This window comes from Notolepis coatsorum (assembly GCF_963971535.1).
Source record: "Notolepis coatsorum genome assembly, chromosome: 1".
Taxonomy (NCBI): domain Eukaryota; kingdom Metazoa; phylum Chordata; class Actinopteri; order Aulopiformes; family Paralepididae; genus Notolepis; species Notolepis coatsorum.
This window is the reverse complement of record NC_140165.1, coordinates 166,665,003-166,690,960: the sequence shown is the minus strand read 5'-3', so window position 1 is coordinate 166,690,960 and position 25,958 is coordinate 166,665,003. Positions and strand designations below refer to the sequence as shown.

The 25,958-nt window shown below is 46.8% G+C and overlaps 1 protein-coding gene across 3 annotated transcripts in view; it reads left to right on the top strand.

The window, feature by feature from the left end:
- Nucleotides 1-25,958, top strand: part of vps26a (VPS26, retromer complex component A) — a 46,366-nt gene that overhangs the window by 17,583 nt on the left and 2,825 nt on the right. For 2 of the 3 annotated variants that reach the window (XM_084332734.1, XM_084332735.1), the window contains exons 6-9: nt 1,500-1,606; nt 6,259-6,360; nt 18,942-19,051; nt 19,796-19,908. In XM_084332734.1, coding sequence (XP_084188860.1) covers nt 1,500-1,606; nt 6,259-6,360; nt 18,942-19,051; nt 19,796-19,908 — 432 coding nt within the window. Of the gene's footprint in view, nt 1-1,499; nt 1,607-6,258; nt 6,361-18,941; nt 19,052-19,795; nt 25,613-25,958 lie in introns of those variants that run through there. The other variant, XM_084332736.1, reaches the window with a different exon arrangement.

Genomic DNA, 25,958 nt, shown 5'->3' with positions numbered 1-25,958 from the left:
GTAACTCTTAACTCTAGCCTTAGAGCTCTAGCTAACTCTTAACTCTAGCCTTAGAGCTCTAGCTAACTCTTAACTCTAGCCTTAGAGCTCTAGCTAACTCTCAACTCTAGCCTTAGAGCTCTAACTAACTCTTAACACTAGCCTACAAGTACTGACATTGACAATTGACAAACAAACCAAACATTCTAAACAAAGCCATGTGATCACAGGTCAACCTTTTATTGGACATAATTTTTAATCCCATACCTGCACACATGCTGTGAAAAAGAGTCTTCAAACGTGCAGGTCTTTCAATTTATTGCTTTTGTCCTCATTCCTTTTTGTCTGAGGCTGCATGCGCACTGACGAGATGTACGTTTACTCTGGGTTGCCAGGATGTGCAGGATTAATTAAGCGTTATGTATGAAGGGGATACAATTATTTCTCAATCTAATCTGGCAACACGTATACAAGCCTGATTTCTTTCATGTCACTCAGGGATCGTTAAAAATGGATTTCCGTCGTTTTGTCCCAGGGGAGGGAGGCAGTGAAAACGAGTTACTGTAACATAAACGATGGACAGATGGATAACAATTTGCTGGTTAGCTGGCCAGCTACCTAGCGTTACAGGTGGTAACTGGCTAGCTGACGTTAGCCTTCCTTGTGCTTGGCAAGTTCACATTTAGCCTACCAATTGAAAGTAAATACAGAACTGTGTGTGTGTGAGATATGGTTGGAATGATTGGAGGGATAGTGTATAGTGGGGTATTCAGGGTGAGAATATGATTGGGTATCAAAATCTTGTGTAACTATGAGGCTTGGACCTGGTGGATATCAAACGGGGGCCTATGGGTCTCCCATACGTGTAAAGTAAAGACCAAAGTAACTTGGACCCAGCAGTATTAGATGAATCCCATTCCACTTAAACAGTGTTTGCCTCTCATGAAATAGGTTAATCAATGAAAAATCAAATCAATGAAAGGAATGTCTCAAAACATATACAATATCCCTTTAACCAGAGGTGTACTGTAGCTGGTGGAGATAGCAAAATGTCAAGATGTCCAAAATCCAAAAATCAAGTCTAATTAGAGCGAAACCGATGATTAGCCACAGACAAGAACACAGGAATGTGTCAATTACACTACTGGCAAGTACTTCAAACAACTTGTCCAAAGATCCTAACTATCCCTTAAGGATGTGATCATTGTTCCAGTGTATGTTGCTGTATTTGTACAGGCACCACCTTAAAGATATGATCATTATCCAATTTTTTTTTTTTTTTTTTTTTTTTTTTAAGATTTATTTTTGCCGTTTTATCGCTTTATTTCTACTGGGCAGTCCAGCAGAGAGAGACAGAGGAGGAATGGGAGACAGAGTGGGGGGAAGTCACTCTGCAAACAACGACGGGTCGGCCATGTCACGGCTGAGCGCGCCATGTGGTTGGCCACTGGGGCACCCCCCCAGTGTGGGGCACCCCCCCAGTGTAGTTTTAGTTCACTAATGTTGCTGTATTTGTTCAGGTACCACCTTAAGGATGTCATCGTGGGGAAGATCTACTTCCTGCTGGTTCGAATCAAGATCCAACACATGGAGCTGCAGCTGATTAAGAAAGAGATCACTGGCATAGGTTAGAGCCTTCATTCTTTTATTAGACTATCTTTATGAAAGATCACTGGGGTAGGTTAGAGCCTTCATTCTTTTATTAGACTATCTTTATGAAAGATCACTGGGGTAGGTTAGAGCCTTCATTCTTTTATTAGACTATCTTTATGAAAGATCACTGGGGTAGGTTAGAGCCTTCATTCTTTTATTAGACTATCTTTATGAAAGATCACTGGGGTAGGTTAGAGCCTTCATTCTTTTATTAGACTATCTTTATGAAAGATCACTGGCATAGGTTAGAGCCTTCATTCTTTTATTAGACTATCTTTATGAAAGATCACTGGGGTAGGTTAGAGCCTTCATTCTTTTATTAGACTATCTTTATGAAAGATCACTGGCATAGGTTAGAGCCTTCATTCTTTTATTAGACTATCTTTATGAAAGATCACTGGGGTAGGTTAGAGCCTTCATTCTTTTATTAGACTATCTTTATGAAAGATCACTGGGGTAGGTTAGAGCCTTCATTCTTTTATTAGACTATCTTTATGAAAGATCACTGGGGTAGGTTAGAGCCTTCATTCTTTTATTAGACTATCTTTATGAAAGATTACTGGGATAGGTTAGAGCCTTCATTCTTTTATTAGACTATCTTTATGAAAGATCACTGGGGTAGGTTAGAGCCTTCATTCTTTTATTAGACTATCTTTATGAAAGATCACTGGGGTAGGTTAGAGCCTTCATTCTTTTATTATACTATCTTTATGAAATAAATCACTGGGGTAGGTTAGAGCCTTCGTTCTTTTATTATACTATTTTTATGAAAGAAATCACTGGGGTAGGTTAGAGCCTTCATTCTTTTATTAGACTAGTATCTTTATGAAAGCGATCACTGGCATGGTGTTTTAGTGCCTTCATTCTTTTATTAGACTATCTTCATGAAAGATCACTGGCATAGTGTTTTAATATCGATAGTATTTTAGTGATAATATTAATTGTGTTTTAGTGATAATATTAACCCTTTCTCTGCCACGCTTATATCCATCCTTGTAGCCAGTGTGCCAGCTCTATTTGTCTATGGAGATGTTCACCTACTTTGCAGGGCTATAACTTTTTAAATTGTATTGCTAAATTGACATTACTATGGCCCATTCAACATTGATTAGCTATCGTTCAGGGTGTAGGAACGTTTAACTTTTTCATTCACACATTCATACAAAAATACGGTCTAGAGTATAAATATGTTTTTATCGTTTTCTGCAGTATTTCATAGAACGTGAGTTATAGCCATTTATGCATATATTACATCATCAAATGCAGTTTGATAGCGATTGACGCCAGATTAAAAATTTCAATTGTACAAGGTCCTAAACGTCATGACTCATCATCTGCTGGTGACCGGAGGGGGGGGGGGGGGGGGGGGTCGTTTATAATGCAATGACCGACGTTAAATGAATCATGTAGTATGGGTGATATATTGATCATAGCAATTTGTATGGATAATAATAATCAAAAACGCTGAAACTCACCGCAGCTTCCTCGTAGCGATGGGGGATGATCCTGGAGCAAAAAGATCGCTATTATGGGATGTTGATCTAGGCGAACCATTTCCGGGTTGTATAATACTATATACGTCCAAATAATGTTGTTTATCGAGTTATGGCAACGGATCGATTATCCAGTGTGTCCAGATGGAGTCCCGCGAGCGATAGCGAGTGGCGGACGGAATACGGGGGACACCAAGCACTTCCAGCCCCACTTCCGGTTTGGCAACTCGCCGATCGGCCACCAGGTGGCGGTATTGAAGCGCTGGAGAGTTGAGCGGAGTCCTACAGCACCAGTCAATGATCCGTGGGTGAAATATGAATACCATGACAGAAATTTGAAATATTGATCTCAAAGACGCTGTAAAACGTCATTGGCAGATTACGCATAGCGAGGAATGACGTCTTAACACGTCATTGGCGATTAAAGGGTTAATAGTGTTTTAGTGATAATATTAATAGTGTTTTAGTGATAATATTGATAGTGTTTAATAGGGGTGGGACGATACATCGATCCAGATCGATACATCGATGTAATTATCAACAATCGAATCGGATCGATGCGATGTAATAAGATCGATTCATATCGATACTCTTATTTTGAAAATCCTGTGGCGAGTCTCATATCCGCCCAAGAACAACAGCAGTAGCTCCGTGTGTGTAGATGTTACAGCATAGCATTCTCCCTTTCTGTGTGTGTGTGTGTGCGCGCGTCTTTGGAAAGACCAGATGAGGTCAGAGGAGTTTGATGTTTAAATGTTATTTAAACATAAACAATATAATACATAATAAATGTAGGCCTATACATGATCATGCAACATCAACAAATTGTGTATTCGTACTTCTGTATGACAACTATTAAAGAAACTTGAAAAACTTGTTGTAGGAACGGTTTGGGAGAGGGAGGTTGTGAGTTTTGAGTTCCAAAAAATGTAGCTTAAAGTTTAAAGCTCAATATATAAAAACGTGGCACTTTACAGTGAACAGGAGGTCTATTTGTATTAAAAACAATAGATTGATTTTCCTTTAAATGTCTGGAAGAGCTCAAAAATACAAATGTCAAATGATATTTTCATTACTTTTTTTTGTTGATCTAAATGTTACTGATTGTGTTAAATGGGCATATGATATCATCTCATATCGATCGCAGGCACCTGAATCTAATCGTATCGTATTGTATCGTGAGAGACTTTGTGATATCGGCAAATATCGTATCGTTGTCCAAAGAATCGATATCGTATCGTATCGTGATGAAACTGGTGATTCCCACCCCTAGTGTTTAAGGGGCATCTACGTAATGGTAAAAGCACTTGCCTACCACCACAGAGACCCAGGTTTAATCCCTGGTAGCGATATATCCGGCTTGGTCAGACAAGAGTTTGTGGGTGGGAAGTCCTTGGGTATTAGTCCTGGTCGGTACATTGTGAAATATATATAGGATATTGTCAAATAACATCACTGGTATAAAATCTACAGACAGCTGTAATTATCTTAGGATGTGCGTGTATGAGTGAGGGGGAGAGATGGGAGAGTGAGTTTTGCAACTTTGGCATGCTCTTTCTTTGGAAAGAATTATCTCTGAGATGTTATGTAATTCGTGGCGGTGGCTGATGTAATGCTATCACAGTAATGTCATAATGTACCGCATGATATCTTATTTTGCCAAAATGCAAGTTGACAATTTCTTCCAGTGATCCGCTGTTATACAGAATCTGTGATTCACTGCATTTCAGCCAAAATAACTTCTCGTTATTTCTTTTATTAGCGATATCCATTAACTTTTCATCCGTCCAGCCTGACGTTATCATTGGGAATGGCTCTGAGCTCGAAAAGGGCAAATACCGCCCCCTATCGTCGCCCGGATGGTAATGCACATCATTGGATTGGATTGAGTGAAAAAGTGCATCAGAGAAAAACTCCGGTCCAGGGTTTTCCCATCTCTGGCAAGCAGTGTCTGTTACCAGATTCCCTGGCGAGGCTCGGAGAGCTTTCGATTATGTGTTTCGGACTATAACGTTGGATCAATAAACGCGATCAATATTTGGAATCAATGGCGATCAGGAATTGGATTCATCTTTTTGCAGAACATCTGATCTGAGGTAAGGAATCTATGTTACCAGTTTTGGGTTAATCAGAGTTGTTTTTCACAGATTTCACAACGTGTGTGTGTGTGGTGTTAGGCGCTGAGCGCGGCACGAATAAATTATTTTTCATCCCGCTTTTGTATTGTGCATAAGAACACAAATACTCTTGAGTCTCGATAATCTAGCGTTTATTTGAAAACGATTAATAAATCAGCCGGAAAATGACAACGTGTTTTGTGTATTCCAGTAAATGGTTATTTTCGCGGAATTTCTCTGAAATTACTAGAACTCTCAAACTATACTCGTATTCAAAGCGGTATAAAACGGAAATGTACTGATGAAAAAACAATCCGTTTCATACATGTTGACTGCAAGCAAGTCATTGATAAGCGACAGGTGTATTAGACACATAGCCATAATTTAAGATATAGTTTAATCGCTCACAAATGTGCTCGTCCTCCCATTGATTAACGTGGTGGCATCCAAGCGATAAATCGTCATATCCGGCTGGCAACCAATGTGTTAAGCACATAGTGTTTTAGTGATAATATTGATAGTGTTTTAGTGATAATATTGATAGTGTTTTAGTGATAATATTGATAGTGTTTTAGTGATAATATTGATAGTGTTTTAGTGATAATATTGATAGTGTTTTAGTGATAATATTGATAGTGTTTTAGTGATAATATTGATGGTGTTTTAGTGATAATATTGATGGTGTTTTAGTGATAATATTGATAGTGTTTTAGTGATAATATTGATAGTGTTTTAGTGATAATATTGATAGTGTTTTAGTGATAATATTGATAGTGTTTTAGTGATAATATTGATAGTGTTTTAGTGATAATATTGATAGTGTTTTAGTGATAATATTGATAGTGTTTTAGTGATAATATTGATAGTGTTTTAGTGATAATATTGATAGTGTTTTAGTGATAATATTGATAGTGTTTTAGTGATAATATTGATAGTGTTTTAGTGATAATATTGATAGTGTTTTAGTGATAATATTGATAGTGTTTTAGTGATAATATTAACCTGTTGTTGTCCAGGACCCAGCACCACCACAGAAACGGAGACGGTGGCTAAGTATGAGATCATGGATGGAGCGCCGGTCAAAGGAGAATCTATCCCTATCCGGCTATTTTTAGCAGGTAGACATCCTCTCCTCTCCTCTCTCCTCATCTCCTCTCCTCTCCTCTCTCCTCATCTCCTCTAGTCTCCTCTCTCCTCATCTTCTCACTCTACTCTCCTCTTGTCCTCCTTTCTCCTCTAGTCTCTCCTCTCATCTTCTCACTCTACTCCTCTCCTCTTGTCCTCCTTTCTCCTCTTGTCCTCCTTTCTCCTCTAGTCTCTCCTTTCATCTTCACACTCTATGCATCCTCTCCTCTTGTCCTCCTTTATCCTCTAGTCTCTCTTCTCCTCACTCTCTCCTTTTCTTTTACGTCTCCTCTGTATTATAGTGTGATAGTTCAGTTCATGTAATATATGATGGTGTGTCTCTTGTCAACATGTATTATATGGTGTGTGGTGAGGTAGGAGCAGAGGACAGTGAGGGGTTGAAGAGGTTGATGAGGTGGGAGCAGAGGACAGTGAGGGGTTGAAGAGGTTGATGAGGTGGGAGCAGAGGACAGTGAGGAGTTGAAGAGGTTGATGATATGGGAGCAGAGGACAGTGAGGGGTTGATGAGGTGGGAGCAGAGGACAGTGAGGAGTTGATGAGGTGGGAGCAGAGGACAGTGAGGACAGTGAGGGGTTGATGAGGTGGGAGCAGAGGACAGTGAGGACAGTGAGGGGTTGATGAGGTGGGAGCAGAGGACAGTGAGGACAGTGAGGGGTTGATGAGGTGGGAGCAGAGGACAGTGAGGACAGTGAGGGGTTGATGAGGTGGGAGCAGAGGACAGTGAGGACAGTGAGGGGTTGGTGAGATGGGAGCAGAGGACAGTGAGGGGTTGGTGAGATGGGAGCAGAGGACAGTGAGGGGTTGGTGAGATGCGAGCAGAGGACAGTGAGGGGTTGGTGAGATGGGAGCAGAGGACAGTGAGGGGTTGGTGAGATGGGAGCAGAGGACAGTGAGGGGTTGGTGAGATGGGAGCAGAGGACAGTGAGGGGTTGAAGATGTTGGTGAGGTAGGAGGCGGAGCAGAGGACAGTGAGGAGTTGAAGAGGTTGATGAGGTAGGATCAGAGGACAGGGAGGAGTTGATGAGGTAGGAGCAGAGGACAGGGAGGAGTTGAAGAGGTTGATGAGGTAGGATCAGAGGACAGGGAGGAGTTGATGAGGTAGGAGCAGAGGACAGGGAGGAGTTGATGAGGTAGGAGCAGAGGACAGGGAGGAGTTGAAGAGGTTGATGAGGTAGGATCAGAGGACAGGGAGGAGTTGATGAGGTAGGAGCAGAGGACAGGGAGGAGTTGAAGAGGTTGGTGAGGTAGGAGCAGAGGACAGTGAGAAGTGGGGTGGGAATGGGGACTGCTGGGTCAGACGCAGGGGACAGGGATTTATTAATGGTGGTGATTCAGGTGGAGGGCGTCGGTACAGGGCTTGAGGAGGTTGTTCAGGTGGAGAGTGTCGGTACAGGGCTTTAGGAGGTTGTTCAGGTGGAGATGGTGTCGGTACAGGGCTTGAGGAGGTTGTTCAGGTGGAGATGGTGTCGGTACAGGGCTTTAGGAGGTTGTTCAGGTGGAGATGGTGTCGGTACAGGGCTCGAGGAGGTTGTTCAGGTGGAGAGTGTCGGTACAGGGCTTTAGGAAATTGTTCAGGTGGAGGGCGTCGGTACAGGGCTTTAGGAGGTTGTTCAGGTGGAGATGGTGTCGGTACAGGGCTTGAGGAGGTTGTCCAGGTGGAGATGGTGTCGGTACAGGGCTTGAGGAGGTTGTTCAGGTGGAGATGGTGTCGGTACAGGGCTTGAGGAGGTTGTTCAGGTGGAGATGGTGTCGGTACAGGGCTTTAGGAGGTTGTTCAGGTGGAGAGTGTCGGTACAGGGCTTGAGGAGGTTGTTCAGGTGGAGATGGTGTCGGTACAGGGCTTTAGGAGGTTGTCCAGGTGGAGATGGTGTCGGTACAGGGCTTTAGGAGGTTGTTCAGGTGGAGATGGTGTCGGTACAGGGCTTTAGGAGGTTGTCCAGGTGGAGATGGTGTCGGTACAGGGCTTGAGGAGGTTGTCCAGGTGGAGATGGTGTCGGTACAGGGCTTGAGGAGGTTGTTCAGGTGGAGATGGTGTCGGTACAGGGCTTTAGGAGGTTGTTCAGGTGGAGAGTGTCGGTACAGGGCTTTAGGAGGTTGTTCAGGTGGAGATGGTGTCGGTACAGGGCTTTAGGAGGTTGTTCAGGTGGAGATGGTGTCGGTACAGGGCTTTAGGAGGTTGTTCAGGTGGAGAGAGTGTCGGTACAGGGCTTTAGGAGGTTGTTCAGGTGGAGAGTGTCGGTACAGGGCTTGAGGAGGTTGTTCAGGTGGAGAGGGCGTCGGTACAGGGCTTTAGGAGGTTGTTCAGGTGGAGATGGTGTCGGTACAGGGCTTGAGGAGGTTGTTCAGGTGGAGAGGGCGTCGGTACAGGGCTTTAGGAGGTTGTTCAGGTGGAGGGCGTCGGTACAGGGCTTGAGGAGGTTGTCCAGGTGGAGATGGTGTCGGTACAGGGCTTTAGGAGGTTGTTCAGGTGGAGATGGTGTCGGTACAGGGCTTGAGGAGGTTGTTCAGGTGGAGGGCGTCGGTACAGGGCTTTAGGAGGTTGTTCAGGTGGAGATGGTGTCGGTACAGGGCTTTAGGAGGTTGTTCAGGTGGAGATGGTGTCGGTACAGGGCTTTAGGAGGTTGTTCAGGTGGAGATGGTGTCGGTACAGGGCTTTAGGAGGTTGTTCAGGTGGAGGGCGTCGGTACAGGGCTTTAGGAGGTTGTTCAGGTGGAGAGGGCGTCGGTACAGGGCTTGAGGAGGTTGTTCAGGTGGAGAGGGCGTCGGTACAGGGCTTGAGGAGGTTGTTCAGGTGGAGATGGTGTCGGTACAGGGCTTGAGGAGGTTGTTCAGGTGGAGAGGGCGTCGGTACAGGGCTTGAGGAGGTTGTTCAGGTGGAGATGGTGTCGGTACAGGGCTTGAGGAGGTTGTTCAGGTGGAGATGGTGTCGGTACAGGGCTTGAGGAGGTTGTTCAGGTGGAGATGGTGTCGGTACAGGGCTTTAGGAGGTTGTTCAGGTGGAGGGCGTCGGTACAGGGCTTGAGGAGGTTGTTCAGGTGGAGAGGGCGTCGGTACAGGGCTTTAGGAGGTTGTCCAGGTGGAGATGGTGTCGGTACAGGGCTTGAGGAGGTTGTTCAGGTGGAGAGGGCGTCGGTACAGGGCTTTAGGAGGTTGTTCAGGTGGAGGGCGTCGGTACAGGGCTTGAGGAGGTTGTTCAGGTGGAGATGGTGTCGGTACAGGGCTTGAGGAGGTTGTTCAGGTGGAGAGGGCGTCGGTACAGGGCTTGAGGAGGTTGTTCAGGTGGAGATGGTGTCGGTACAGGGCTTGAGGAGGTTGTTCAGGTGGAGATGGTGTCGGTACAGGGCTTGAGGAGGTTGTTCAGGTGGAGGGTGTCGGTACAGGGCTTGAGGAGGTTGTTCAGGTGGAGATGGTGTCGGTACAGGGCTTGAGGAGGTTGTTCAGGTGGAGATGGTGTCGGTACAGGGCTTTAGGAGGTTGTTCAGGTGGAGGGTGTCGGTACAGGGCTTGAGGAGGTTGTTCAGGTGGAGATGGTGTCGGTACAGGGCTTGAGGAGGTTGTTCAGGTGGAGATGGTGTCGGTACAGGGCTTTAGGAGGTTGTTCAGGTGGAGATGGTGTCGGTACAGGGCTTTAGGAGGTTGTTCAGGTGGAGAGGGCGTCGGTACAGGGCTTTAGGAGGTTGTTCAGGTGGAGAGTGTCGGTACAGGGCTTTAGGAGGTTGTTCAGGTGGAGATGGTGTCGGTACAGGGCTTTAGGAGGTTGTTCAGGTGGAGAGGGCGTCGGTACAGGGCTTTAGGAGGTTGTTCAGGTGGAGAGTGTCGGTACAGGGCTTGAGGAGGTTGTTCAGGTGGAGAGGGCGTCGGTACAGGGCTTGAGGATAGGGATGGGAATCGAGAATCGGAATCGATTGGGAACCGGTTCCTAATTGTCCGATTCCTGGAATCGCATGCCTCCATGACTATCGATTCCTCTTATCGATGCCATGTTTTTCCGACAGTTGCGCATTTAAAAACAATAACGTTAGCGCCACGCATGCAGCCATAGCAGACTATTTGATTCCTTGACTAGGAAAACCTAAAGGGCTCGATATTGCGACCGTTTTGTGTGTGCAGTGAAAACTGAAAGTGCTTTGCATCCTAGTCATTAATTTACATGGTAAAGTAACGTTAGCCACTATCTAGCTAAATAGCCATGCTCATTGCAGAGAGAGAACACTGAGCTGGCCTTTATTTATACAGGTAGGTTATTGCTAACAAATTGTCTTTTGCAATAACGACCTGTTGAATGCAACTACAGTTCAATAGATTAAATTAGTTCTCAAATACATTTTATTTAAGTGTAGGCCTATAGTTAATTAATTTGTTTACAGTTTTTGTATTTTTCTGACAATAAATGATAAATGACAATCAGAAATGTCAAGTTGCATGTTGTTATTCTAACCAGCTTAGTTCTGTTGCATTTCCAATTTATTTATTTAAATTATAAATGTACCAGGAATCGGTAAGGGAATCGATAAAGAATCGGATCGATAAGCAGAATCGACAATGGAATCGTATCGATAAAATCTTATCAATTCCCATCCCTACTTGAGGAGGTTGTTCAGGTGGAGATGGTGTCGGTACAGGGCTTTAGGAGGTTGTCCAGGTGGAGATGGTGTCGGTACAGGGCTTTAGGGGCTTGTTCAGGTGGAGATGGTGTCGGTACAGGGCTTTAGGAGGTTGTTCAGGTGGAGAGAGTGTCGGTACAGGGCTTTAGGAGGTTGTTCAGGTGGAGAGAGTGTCGGTACAGGGCTTTAGGAGGTTGTTCAGGTGGAGATGGTGTCGGTACAGGGCTTTAGGAGGTTGTTCAGGTGGAGATGGTGTCGGTACAGGGCTTGAGGAGGTTGTCCAGGTGGAGATGGTGTCGGTACAGGGCTTTAGGAGGTTGTTCAGGTGGAGGGTGTCGGTACAGGGCTTGAGGAGGTTGTTCAGGTGCAGAGGGTGTCGGTACAGGGCTTGAGGAGGTTGTTCAGGTGGAGAGGGCGTCGGTACAGGGCTTGAGGAGGTTGTTCAGGTGGAGATGGTGTCGGTACAGGGCTTTAGGAGGTTGTTCAGGTGGAGATGGTGTCGGTACAGGGCTTGAGGAGGTTGTTCAGGTGGAGATGGTGTCGGTACAGGGCTTGAGGAGGTTGTTCAGGTGGAGATGGTGTCGGTACAGGGCTTTAGCAGGTTGTTCAGGTGGAGATGGTGTCGGTACAGGGCTTTAGGAGGTTGTTCAGGTGGAGAGTGTCGGTACAGGGCTTGAGGAGGTTGTCCAGGTGGAGATGGTGTCGGTACAGGGCTTGAGGAGGTTGTTCAGGTGGAGATGGTGTCGGTACAGGGCTTGAGGAGGTTGTCCAGGTGGAGATGGTGTCGGTACAGGGCTTTAGGAGGTTGTCCAGGTGGAGATGGTGTCGGTACAGGGCTTGAGGAGGTTGTCCAGGTGGAGATGGCGTCGGTACAGGGCTTTAGGAGGTTGTCCAGGTGGAGGGTGTCGGTACAGGGCTTGAGGAGGTTGTTCAGGTGCAGAGGGCGTCGGTACAGGGCTTTAGGAGGTTGTTCAGGTGCAGAGGGCGTCGGTACAGGGCTTGAGGAGGTTGTTCAGGTGGAGATGGTGTCGGTACAGGGCTTTAGGAGGTTGTTCAGGTGGAGATGGTGTCGGTACAGGGCTTGAGGAGGTTGTTCAGGTGGAGATGGTGTCGGTACAGGGCTTGAGGAGGTTGTCCAGGTGGAGATGGTGTCGGTACAGGGCTTGAGGAGGTTGTTCAGGTGGAGATGGTGTCGGTACAGGGCTTGAGGAGGTTGTTCAGGTGGAGATGGTGTCGGTACAGGGCTTGAGGAGGTTGTTCAGGTGGAGATGGTGTCGGTACAGGGCTTTAGGAGGTTGTTCAGGTGGAGGGTGTCGGTACAGGGCTTGAGGAGGTTGTTCAGGTGGAGATGGTGTCGGTACAGGGCTTGAGGAGGTTGTTCAGGTGCAGAGGGCGTCGGTACAGGGCTTGAGGAGGTTGTTCAGGTGGAGATGGTGTCGGTACAGGGCTTTAGGAGGTTGTTCAGGTTGAGATGGTGTCGGTACAGGGCTTTAGGAGGTTGTCCAGGTGGAGATGGTGTCGGTACAGGGCTTGAGGAGGTTGTCCAGGTGGAGATGGTGTCGGTACAGGGCTTGAGGAGTTTGTTCAGGTGGAGAGTGTCGGTACAGGGCTTTAGGAGGTTGTTCAGGTGGAGATGGTGTCGGTACAGGGCTTTAGGAGGTTGTTCAGGTGGAGAGTGTCGGTACAGGGCTTGAGGAGGTTGTCCAGGTGGAGATGGTGTCGGTACAGGGCTTGAGGAGGTTGTCCAGGTGGAGGGTGTCGGTACAGGGCTTGAGGAGGTTGTTCAGGTGGAGATGGTGTCGGTACAGGGCTTTAGGAGGTTGTTCAGGTGGAGATGGTGTCGGTACAGGGCTTGAGGAGGTTGTTCAGGTGGAGATGGTGTCGGTACAGCGCTTTAGAAGGTTGTTCAGGTGGAGGGCGTCTGTACAGGGCGGAGATGGTGTCGGTACAGGGCTTTAGGAGGTTGTCCAGGTGGAGATGGTGTCGGTACAGGGCTTTAGGAGGTTGTCCAGGTGGAGATGGTGTCGGTACAGGGCTTTAGGAGGTTGTCCAGGTGGAGATGGTGTCGGTACAGGGCTTTAGGAGGTTGTTCAGGTGGAGATGGTGTCGGTACAGGGCTTGAGGAGGTTGTTCACGGTGGAGATGGTGTCGGTACAGGGCTTGAGGAGGTTGTCCAGGTGGATATGGTGTCGGTACAGGGCTTTAGGAGGTTGTTCAGGTGGAGGGTGTCGGTACAGGGCTTTAGGAGGTTGTTCAGGTGGAGGGTGTCGGTACAGGGCTTTAGGAGGTTGTTCAGGTGGAGATGGTGTCGGTACAGGGCTTTAGGAGGTTGTTCAGGTGGAGAGAGTGTCGGTACAGGGCTTGAGGAGGTTGTTCAGGTGGAGAGGGCGTCGGTACAGGGCTTTAGGAGGTTGTTCAGGTGGAGATGGTGTCGGTACAGGGCTTGAGGAGGTTGTTCAGGTGGAGAGGGCGTCGGTACAGGGCTTTAGGAGGTTGTTCAGGTGGAGGGCGTCGGTACAGGGCTTGAGGAGGTTGTCCAGGTGGAGATGGTGTCGGTACAGGGCTTTAGGAGGTTGTTCAGGTGGAGATGGTGTCGGTACAGGGCTTGAGGAGGTTGTTCAGGTGGAGGGCGTCGGTACAGGGCTTTAGGAGGTTGTTCAGGTGGAGATGGTGTCGGTACAGGGCTTTAGGAGGTTGTTCAGGTGGAGATGGTGTCGGTACAGGGCTTTAGGAGGTTGTTCAGGTGGAGATGGTGTCGGTACAGGGCTTTAGGAGGTTGTTCAGGTGGAGGGCGTCGGTACAGGGCTTTAGGAGGTTGTTCAGGTGGAGAGGGCGTCGGTACAGGGCTTGAGGAGGTTGTTCAGGTGGAGAGGGCGTCGGTACAGGGCTTGAGGAGGTTGTTCAGGTGGAGATGGTGTCGGTACAGGGCTTGAGGAGGTTGTTCAGGTGGAGAGGGCGTCGGTACAGGGCTTGAGGAGGTTGTTCAGGTGGAGATGGTGTCGGTACAGGGCTTGAGGAGGTTGTTCAGGTGGAGATGGTGTCGGTACAGGGCTTGAGGAGGTTGTTCAGGTGGAGATGGTGTCGGTACAGGGCTTTAGGAGGTTGTTCAGGTGGAGGGCGTCGGTACAGGGCTTGAGGAGGTTGTTCAGGTGGAGAGGGCGTCGGTACAGGGCTTTAGGAGGTTGTCCAGGTGGAGATGGTGTCGGTACAGGGCTTGAGGAGGTTGTTCAGGTGGAGATGGTGTCGGTACAGGGCTTGAGGAGGTTGTTCAGGTGGAGAGGGCGTCGGTACAGGGCTTTAGGAGGTTGTTCAGGTGGAGGGCGTCGGTACAGGGCTTGAGGAGGTTGTTCAGGTGGAGATGGTGTCGGTACAGGGCTTGAGGAGGTTGTTCAGGTGGAGAGGGCGTCGGTACAGGGCTTGAGGAGGTTGTTCAGGTGGAGATGGTGTCGGTACAGGGCTTGAGGAGGTTGTTCAGGTGGAGATGGTGTCGGTACAGGGCTTGAGGAGGTTGTTCAGGTGGAGGGTGTCGGTACAGGGCTTGAGGAGGTTGTTCAGGTGGAGATGGTGTCGGTACAGGGCTTGAGGAGGTTGTTCAGGTGGAGATGGTGTCGGTACAGGGCTTTAGGAGGTTGTTCAGGTGGAGATGGTGTCGGTACAGGGCTTGAGGAGGTTGTTCAGGTGGAGATGGTGTCGGTACAGGGCTTTAGGAGGTTGTTCAGGTGGAGATGGTGTCGGTACAGGGCTTTAGGAGGTTGTTCAGGTGGAGAGGGCGTCGGTACAGGGCTTTAGGAGGTTGTTCAGGTGGAGAGTGTCGGTACAGGGCTTTAGGAGGTTGTTCAGGTGGAGATGGTGTCGGTACAGGGCTTTAGGAGGTTGTTCAGGTGGAGAGGGCGTCGGTACAGGGCTTTAGGAGGTTGTTCAGGTGGAGAGTGTCGGTACAGGGCTTGAGGAGGTTGTTCAGGTGGAGAGGGCGTCGGTACAGGGCTTGAGGATAGGGATGGGAATCGAGAATCGGAATCGATTGGGAACCGGTTCCTAATTGTCCGATTCCTGGAATCGCATGCCTCCATGACTATCGATTCCTCTTATCGATGCCATGTTTTTCCGACAGTTGCGCATTTAAAAACAATAACGTTAGCGCCACGCATGCAGCCATAGCAGACTATTTGATTCCTTGACTAGGAAAACCTAAAGGGCTCGATATTGCGACCGTTTTGTGTGTGCAGTGAAAACTGAAAGTGCTTTGCATCCTAGTCATTAATTTACATGGTAAAGTAACGTTAGCCACTATCTAGCTAAATAGCCATGCTCATTGCAGAGAGAGAACACTGAGCTGGCCTTTATTTATACAGGTAGGTTATTGCTAACAAATTGTCTTTTGCAATAACGACCTGTTGAATGCAACTACAGTTCAATAGATTAAATTAGTTCTCAAATACATTTTATTTAAGTGTAGGCCTATAGTTAATTAATTTGTTTACAGTTTTTGTATTTTTCTGACAATAAATGATAAATGACAATCAGAAATGTCAAGTTGCATGTTGTTATTCTAACCAGCTTAGTTCTGTTGCATTTCCAATTTATTTATTTAAATTATAAATGTACCAGGAATCGATAAGGGAATCGATAAAGAATCGGATCGATAAGCAGAATCGACAATGGAATCGTATCGATAAAATCTTATCAATTCCCATCCCTACTTGAGGAGGTTGTTCAGGTGGAGATGGTGTCGGTACAGGGCTTTAGGAGGTTGTCCAGGTGGAGATGGTGTCGGTACAGGGCTTTAGGGGCTTGTTCAGGTGGAGATGGTGTCGGTACAGGGCTTTAGGAGGTTGTTCAGGTGGAGAGAGTGTCGGTACAGGGCTTTAGGAGGTTGTTCAGGTGGAGAGAGTGTCGGTACAGGGCTTTAGGAGGTTGTTCAGGTGGAGATGGTGTCGGTACAGGGCTTTAGGAGGTTGTTCAGGTGGAGATGGTGTCGGTACAGGGCTTGAGGAGGTTGTCCAGGTGGAGATGGTGTCGGTACAGGGCTTTAGGAGGTTGTTCAGGTGGAGGGTGTCGGTACAGGGCTTGAGGAGGTTGTTCAGGTGCAGAGGGTGTCGGTACAGGGCTTGAGGAGGTTGTTCAGGTGGAGAGGGCGTCGGTACAGGGCTTGAGGAGGTTGTTCAGGTGGAGATGGTGTCGGTACAGGGCTTTAGGAGGTTGTTCAGGTGGAGATGGTGTCGGTACAGGGCTTGAGGAGGTTGTTCAGGTGGAGATGGTGTCGGTACAGGGCTTGAGGAGGTTGTTCAGGTGGAGATGGTGTCGGTACAGGGCTTTAGCAGGTTGTTCAGGTGGAGATGGTGTCGGTACAGGGCTTTAGGAGGTTGTTCAGGTGGAGAGTGTCGGTACAGGGCTTGAGGAGGTTGTCCAGGTGGAGATGGTGTCGGTACAGGGCTTGAGGAGGTTGTTCAGGTGGAGATGGTGTCGGTACAGGGCTTGAGGAGGTTGTCCAGGTGGAGATGGTGTCGGTACAGGGCTTTAGGAGGTTGTCCAGGTGGAGATGGTGTCGGTACAGGGCTTGAGGAGGTTGTCCAGGTGGAGATGGCGTCGGTACAGGGCTTTAGGAGGTTGTCCAGGTGGAGGGTGTCGGTACAGGGCTTGAGGAGGTTGTTCAGGTGCAGAGGGCGTCGGTACAGGGCTTTAGGAGGTTGTTCAGGTGCAGAGGGCGTCGGTACAGGGCTTGAGGAGGTTGTTCAGGTGGAGATGGTGTCGGTACAGGGCTTTAGGAGGTTGTTCAGGTGGAGATGGTGTCGGTACAGGGCTTGAGGAGGTTGTTCAGGTGGAGATGGTGTCGGTACAGGGCTTGAGGAGGTTGTCCAGGTGGAGATGGTGTCGGTACAGGGCTTGAGGAGGTTGTTCAGGTGGAGATGGTGTCGGTACAGGGCTTGAGGAGGTTGTTCAGGTGGAGATGGTGTCGGTACAGGGCTTGAGGAGGTTGTTCAGGTGGAGATGGTGTCGGTACAGGGCTTTAGGAGGTTGTTCAGGTGGAGGGTGTCGGTACAGGGCTTGAGGAGGTTGTTCAGGTGGAGATGGTGTCGGTACAGGGCTTGAGGAGGTTGTTCAGGTGCAGAGGGCGTCGGTACAGGGCTTGAGGAGGTTGTTCAGGTGGAGATGGTGTCGGTACAGGGCTTTAGGAGGTTGTTCAGGTTGAGATGGTGTCGGTACAGGGCTTTAGGAGGTTGTCCAGGTGGAGATGGTGTCGGTACAGGGCTTGAGGAGGTTGTCCAGGTGGAGATGGTGTCGGTACAGGGCTTGAGGAGGTTGTTCAGGTGGAGAGTGTCGGTACAGGGCTTTAGGAGGTTGTTCAGGTGGAGATGGTGTCGGTACAGGGCTTTAGGAGGTTGTTCAGGTGGAGAGTGTCGGTACAGGGCTTGAGGAGGTTGTCCAGGTGGAGATGGTGTCGGTACAGGGCTTGAGGAGGTTGTCCAGGTGGAGGGTGTCGGTACAGGGCTTGAGGAGGTTGTTCAGGTGGAGATGGTGTCGGTACAGGGCTTTAGGAGGTTGTTCAGGTGGAGATGGTGTCGGTACAGGGCTTGAGGAGGTTGTTCAGGTGGAGATGGTGTCGGTACAGCGCTTTAGAAGGTTGTTCAGGTGGAGGGCGTCTGTACAGGGCGGAGATGGTGTCGGTACAGGGCTTTAGGAGGTTGTCCAGGTGGAGATGGTGTCGGTACAGGGCTTTAGGAGGTTGTCCAGGTGGAGATGGTGTCGGTACAGGGCTTTAGGAGGTTGTCCAGGTGGAGATGGTGTCGGTACAGGGCTTTAGGAGGTTGTTCAGGTGGAGATGGTGTCGGTACAGGGCTTGAGGAGGTTGTTCACGGTGGAGATTGTGTCGGTACAGGGCTTGAGGAGGTTGTCCAGGTGGATATGGTGTCGGTACAGGGCTTTAGGAGGTTGTTCAGGTGGAGGGTGTCGGTACAGGGCTTTAGGAGGTTGTTCAGGTGGAGGGTGTCGGTACAGGGCTTTAGGAGGTTGTTCAGGTGGAGATGGTGTCGGTACAGGGCTTTAGGAGGTTGTTCAGGTGCAGAGGGCGTCGGTACAGGGCTTGAGGAGGTTGTTCAGGTGGAGATGGTGTCGGTACAGGGCTTTAGGAGGTTGTTCAGGTGGAGATGGTGTCGGTACAGGGCTTGAGGAGGTTGTTCACGGTGGAGATGGTGTCGGTACAGGGCTTTAGGAGGTTGTTCACGGTGGAGATGGTGTCGGTACAGGGCTTTAGGAGGTTGTTCACGGTGGAGAGGGCTTGAAATCATTGATGATGGTGGAAAAATAGGCAGACTTGGCGGCGATGAGGGTATCTTTGTTAGCGGATTGTAGGCTTGTCCCTAGGTTTAACAGTAGTAAATGAGGATGGCGGCTGGGTGGCGCAGCGGACATTGCGCTCGTCACCAACACAAGAGACACCGGTCGAATCCGGCTGTCAGCGTTGCCTCCGGCTTGGGCCGGACGTCATACTGACTCAATTGGCAGAGTTAGCGGGAGGGAAGTCGATGGGTGGTAATCTGGACGCTGTAAACAGCGACTCCTACAGGTCGGTCAGGGCGCCTGCACAGCAAAGACAGGAAAATGGCGGGGGCAGTGTGAGCCTCCTACACGTTACACCTCGCCAATGAGAGTCAGGTGAAAAGATGTGACTGATGCTTGTAATACAAAAATGCAAATAAAAATTGAGTTAAAAAAAAAAAAATATATATGTGACTGGCTGCCTCCACATGTATCGGAGGGGACATGTGATGGGCTTCTATCCTCCCTACGACCGGCCAGTGGGGGGCACATGCGAGCAACGATCAAGGCGGGGGAGGGGAGAATTGGCACGGCTAAATTGGGATGGGAAATTTTTTTGAAAAATGGAGGAGAAAAAGTGGATAAAAAAGAAACCGTAGTAAATGAGGCTCTTGTCATGTGTTTCCTGACAGGATATGACCTCACAGCCACCATGAGAGACGTCAACAAGAAGTTCTCTGTCCGGTACTTCTTGAACCTGGTGCTGGTCGACGAAGAGGATAGGAGGTACTTCAAACAACAGGTAAATATACGCATGCACGCACACACACGCCCTCAATAAGAAACAACATTTTCCAATGGGACAGTCCAGTTGTAGCGAACGCTAGATTGTATCCAAGGATTCTTGGTAATTATGGAAAGATCAGAAAGTTTGTTGCCAAGCAATATAATGATGACGGCTGTCTTCAGCGATGACGAGCGTCTCCAAAAGTTGTTTACATCCATGACTAGACTTCTATGTCAACATCTAAACTTAAATATCTTCTTTTTTTCGTGCAAAACTTGTTTTTAATTTTAAATTATTAATTTAAACATACATACAACATAAAACACACATCGGGACATGAAACAACCCCCCAAGTTTTCGACTTGTCATGCTAGGCAATGTTAGCTGCTTATCAAACAAGTGACACGTGTGTGATGCATTGTGGGAAGGATTGGAGGCTTTAAAAAAGGTGAATGACATCACATCACACCAGAATGTCTCCATTGTTCTCATTTAGTGGGTTAATTAATACTAATAATTTTGATACTATCTTGTCTAGCACAGTCTCTGGAGCGTAACAGTAAGAAGCATTTTGTATGAAAGTATTCTGTACTTCTGTATGACAACTATTAAAGAAACTTGAAACTTGAAACTTGAAACTTATTTAATTCTTTATTTCTGTTTGTCTCTATGTCCGTATGTTGGTGTCTGTTGCTCTCTCTGTATCTGTCTCTCTCTCTGTGTGTCTGTCCCTCTCTCCATTTCTGTCTTGCTCTCTAGGAGATCGTGTTATGGAGGAAGGCTCCAGAGAAAATGAGGAAGAGGAATTTCCATCAGCGATATGAGTCTCCGGAGCCCCGCCCACAACCGCTGACCGCCGAGCAGCCCGAGATGTGAGGACCATGCTGATGGACTGACACACGCACACACACACACACACACACACACACGCACACACACACACGCACACACACACACACACACACACACACACACACGCACACACACACACGCACACACACGCCTCCCTCACTGCTAAACAGCTGTAAGTGTGAGGGCTATCTGACTGAAAAACACTAATTTCTCTCTCTCTCTCTCTGAACTAAATCCTAATGGCTGAGTGATGAACATTGTGAGATGTGACGCCAAATCCAACACACACACTTTCCTACAATCGGTGTGTGCTGAACGTGACACAACACACTTAAATACACACAGATACACAAAAGGACCCACACATGAACACACTACTCGTTCCTGCTGAATAGAGAGAAGAGAAGAGAGGAGGGAGCACTCTGCCTGGCTTTGACCTCTGACCTGTCAACAGTACTGCTGAGACCTTGCACACCATGTTTAGACGGTCCTCCATGTTGGAAGAAACAACAGTTGCTACGTGCAAAACAAGGGTTACTATGTGCAAAACAAGGGTTGCTATGTGCAAAACAAGGGTTACTATGTGCAAAACAAGGGTTACTATGTGCAAAACAAGGGTTGCTATGTGCAAAACAAGGGTTGCTATGTGCAAAACAAGGGTTGCTATGTGCAAAACAAGGGTTGCTATGTGCAAAACAAGGGTTGCTATGTGCAAAACAAGGGTTGCTATGTGCAAAACAAGGGTTGCTATGTGCAAAACAAGGGTTGCTATGTGTTGATATGAGACAGATCAACAAAACTAATAATCTGGTGACTTACTGTATTCCTGCATCTTGTAAACAAAGTCACAGTGGAACAGTAATATAATGCTTTTCCACTGTTTCCACACAATTAGGCATTTTCTTTCTAAAGTGGTTACCAACTGTTACAGGCAGCCATGTTCGAAGAAAGAGAATTACACAAACATTGTATGTAAGGCCTCTATGGGAGCGTGTATGGGTTGAAATGTGGCTGGTACACTTAAGATGGCTACCATTGTAACCCGGTTTGATCATACCAGTGAGACTGGTACACTTAAGATGGCAACCACAAGCTCTGGCTGGACATTAGGAGTGCCACAATTAATCGACTCAATTGAATAAGTCGATTGTTAAATGATCAAAAGCATCTCGTCTGATGGCAATACAAGAGAGGAATAATATTAATTTAATTCCAAAGCACTAGGATTGTTCAAAAAGGCTCTTCAAAAACCTGTTGAAGTGCATGCTTTAGCTGGGGAAATAAAACTAAACTTAAATGAAAATGTTACATCTTCAGTTTCTTTTCTTATTTATTTTTTGGATGAATATTAATTGTTTAGATTTAATGGGTAAAACAATTGCTCGATGAATCAATGGACAGTTGCGACCGTCTCCCGTCCTCGTCGGTTCAATGTAGTCTCTTCAGCTCCGTCCAGATGAGACCATGACCACATCACTCTATGGCATGTCCTCTCTATCTGTTCTAGTTCTATGCATACCTCGGACCACATTCTGTGTAGTGTCTCTCTCCATACATTTGTCATATTGTACTGTCATATTGGTTCAGTTGATATGTTCTATCACCTGGATAAAGACTCATGAATTGTTGCATTTATTTTCATTTGAATGTAGTGATTGATTGGTTTGCTCTGAGAAGGTGGAACAGTTGGTAGACATCCAGCACTCTTATTGGACAGTCGGTAGGTATCCTGCACTCCGATAGCGCAGTTAGTAGGCATCCAGCACTCTGATTGGACAGTTAGTATGTATCCTGCGCTCTGATTGGACAGTCGGTAGGTATCCTGCACTCCGATAGCGCAGTTAGTAGGCATCCAGCACTCTGATTGGACAGTTAGTATGTATCCTGCGCTCTGATTGGACAGTCGGTAGGTATCCTGCACTCCGATAGCGCAGTTAGTAGGCATCCAGCACTCTGATTGGACAGTTAGTATGTATCCTGCGCTCTGATTGGACAGTTAGTAGACATCCAGCACTCTGATTGGACAGTTAGTAGGCATCCAGTGCTTTGATTGGACAGTCAGTAGGCATCCAGAGCTCTGATAGCGCAGTTAGTAGGCATCCAGCACTCTGATTGGACAGTCGGTAGGCATCCAGCGCTATAATTGGTCTTGTTATTTGTGGGCAGGATGCTGTGATTTGTTATTGGTGATACAGTGATACAATCGCTGATGCATTCAGGACAGCAGGACTTCTGTGGGAGGAAAGATGGCCGCCCACAGCCTAAACATCCACCTGCATGTGTACCATCATTGAGCCACTGATCATGTGTACTGAAGAAACTGAAGCCAGCATTCATCTGGGGTCCATTACAACAGTTAAAACCTCTTAAGCTGCAACGTCCCCCCGAATTTTTTGCAACCGGCACTTTGGCGACCCCTAGTGGCTCGAGTGTGCATATTTTGTAATACAATATATTTATCGAATTGAAGGCGTATTTGTTGCCTGTCGATAGCGACAAAACCCGACAAAATCTGTTCAGCGGTTCTTGAGTTACATGCCGGTATTTGAGGCTTGTGCAAAGTACACGGTATTGTGCAAAATACCACTCCCGACTCAGGCTGCAGTAGTTCCGTCAATCTAGATCCGATCTCGAAAATGATTATGGATCGTTGTAACCAATGAGTGTGGCTTTCCAATGATACCCCACATGGGGAGCTAAATAATAAAAACAAAAAACACGAAGAAACACGAAAACAGGAAGAGCAAAACAGCCAAATGAATTGAAGTCTATGAGAAAACTGAGTTTTTCTTTGTACACAGTTTACCAAAATCACTCCTAATCACTAATTTCTGAATGGATCTTTATGAAACTTGGATATGTACTACATAAGGCTTCAGGCTATGGCTCCGTCTGGATTTGTAAGCCATACCACCTTCTGGGGAAATACTACCTCTAGACTACTAACTACTACAGAAAAACTTGAGTAACAAGGTTTTTTTACAACTCAAGTTCAGACCTATGTTACTCTATTACGTTAGCACTAAAAGTGAATTTCCCTTCTGGAATCAGAAACTTCAGAATGTCATCTTTCAAAAGAGACCAGGCTCATGCATGTGCTATAAGGATAAAGTATGTTGTTTTGTTTTGCAAAAAAAGTATGCAGTCCTCAAGTTCAAGTAAAAAAATTGCCACTTTTCTGCCCGCTTCTCGATTCCTCCATGACCCAGGAGGTGAAAGATTGTCGCCAATTTAAGGCCGTTCCAGAGCATCAGGAAACGCACAGAAGTAGCATGAAGTTTCCTTGTGTGTCTCCTCCAGCAGTGTGTACAATGTGTATACTGTACTCATGCAGAAGTGACTTAGGCTGGTAAACTTATAAAGCTCCTCCCACAAACGGTTCAAAATGGCATGCGAGTGAACGAGGACTTTCATTCTTTCTAAACGGGTTGCTTCCTCTTCTCACATCTCCTACTCATTTCCCTTTCATGTTCCACTGAGGAATCGAGGATGAGATGCGAGGAAGACTCATCTGTAAATATCTGGAATTGACCCCTGATCTGTTCTTTCTTGATCTGTTCTGTTCCCTCTCTACCTTTGATCTGTTCTGTTCTCTCGAGCTTTGATCTGTGCTACTAATTTAATCTAATGTGTGTTACCTGTGGGTGCACTCTTTTTTTTCTTTCTATTTGACGGTTTCCTCCACACAAGATCTACTTCTACTACGCTGCACTGTAATACACTGTTACATAAAAGTTTAAAAGAAATCACTGTGATGCTGGTATGACTGGGTCCTGCTCTGAACACACACAGACAGTGATGTTGCGACAGGCTGAACTGGGTGTAGTTTAGGAGCTGAGAAGAGGACAGTGATGTTGCGACAGGCTGAACTGGGTGTAGTTTAGGAGCTGAGGAGTGGACAGTGATGTTGCGACAGGCTGAACTGGGTGTAGTTTAGGAGCTGAGAAGAGGACAGTGATGTTGCGACAGGCTGAACTGGGTGTAGTTTAGGAGCTGAGGAGTGGACAGTGATGTTGCGACAGGCTGAACTGGGTGTAGTTTAGGAGCTGAGGAGTGGACAGTGATGTTGCGACAGGCTGAACTGGGTGTAGTTTAGGAGCTGAGGAGTGGACAGTGATGTTGCGACAGGCTGAACTGGGTGTAGTTTAGGAGCTGAGGAGTGGACAGTGATGTTGCGACAGGCTGAACTGGGTGTAGTTTAGGAGCTGAGGAGTGGACAGTGATGTTGCGACAGGCTGAACTGGGTGTAGTTTAGGAGCTGAGAAGAGGACAGTGATGTTGCGACAGGCTGAACTGGGTGTAGTTTAGGAGCTGAGAAGAGGACAGTGATGTTGCGACAGGCTGAACTGGGTGTAGTTTAGGAGCTGAGAAGAGGACAGTGATGTTGCGACAGGCTGAACTGGGTGTAGTTTAGGAGCTGAGGAGTGGACAGTGATGTTGCGACAGGCTGAACTGGGTGTAGTTTAGGAGCTGAGAAGAGGACAGTGATGTTGTGACAGGCTGAACTGGGTGTAGTTTAGGAGCTGAGAAGAGGACAGTGATGTTGCGACAGGCTGAACTGGGTGTAGTTTAGGAGCTGAGGAGTGGACAGTGATGTTGCGACAGGCTGAACTGGGTGTAGTTTAGGAGCTGAGGAGTGGACAGTGATGTTGCGACAGGCTGAGCTGGGTGATAGAGTACATGCTCGTGGCCCAGTTCAGTCTCTGGTGATGACACCTCGTTCTGCTTGAAGGCCAGGAAAGTCCTAGTCATCTTATGCCAAGTCCACATACATAAACACATCTACCATGACTGTACTGCACTTATATTGTATATTGCTAGCTGCTATAGCCTACTGTATATCGCTAGCTACGATACTGTATATGGCTAGCTACTTATATTGTATATGGCTAGCTACAATACTGTATATCGCTAGCTATGATACTGTATATGGCTAGCTACACTACTGTATGTGGCTAGCTATTTATATTGTATATCGCTAACTACGATACTGTATATGGCTAATTACAATACTGTATATGGCTAGCTACCTATATTGTATATCGCCAAATACAATACTGTATAATATTATGGCTAGCTAGTAGCTACTTATATTGTATTTAGCTAACTATTATACTGTATATGGCTAACTACAATACTGTATATGGCTAGCTATATTGTATTTTGCTAACTACAATACTGTATTTCGCTAACTACAATACTGTATATGGCTAACTACTTATATTGTATTTCACTAACTACGATACTGTATATGGCTAGCTACTTGTTATATCAGAGTACAATAGTACTGTTTGCTTCATGTCCACCAACATGCTTTTTTACCATGTTTCACCCAGTGTATCTGATGTATCTTGGGTTCCTTTCTGAAAACCATTGTTCCTTCATGGTCTTCTTCCTGCACACCATAATAGTTGATGTTCCTTTGTTTGTCTTTTCTGTCTGTTCCATTGTCTTCCAAGCTTTCTGAACACTATACAGGCAGTGTGTGTTGGGTTTGGTTTCAGTGCCTGTAAAGGTAATGACGAAATACTAAAATGCCCAAAAAAAAATAGAAATTAATTAAATAAAAACTGCCCCTGTCCCCATCTGCCAGCCTGCATGTTAAGTTTTCTACAACTTCCCCTCATACTGTTGGCTTGTGTGGATGACTGATACTTGTATATATACCCTCTTACCCTGACTTATAACTTGGAGCAATCCATGAATAAAGCTACTTTATACTGATGGTTTGACTAGTTTGTTTTTATATTAACCAGGGGAGACCCTTGAGGTTAAAAACCTCCTATGTAGGCTGACTACTGTATGTTGGTAGGACAACAAAAAACAGTAGACAACAGTCAATAATACAGTACAATGAATGTCGGAAAATAATACATAAACAATAATCACAACACGATATGAAAACAATACAATATGAACACAGGAATAAATGCATACATACAATAATCGGTACTTGAGTGCATAAATACATGTAGCTTACATAAACAATTATTGCAGCAATACAATCCATTCAAACCTTTATTTAAATCTTGATAGATCATTGAGCTTACCCTCATTCACAATGACGTTG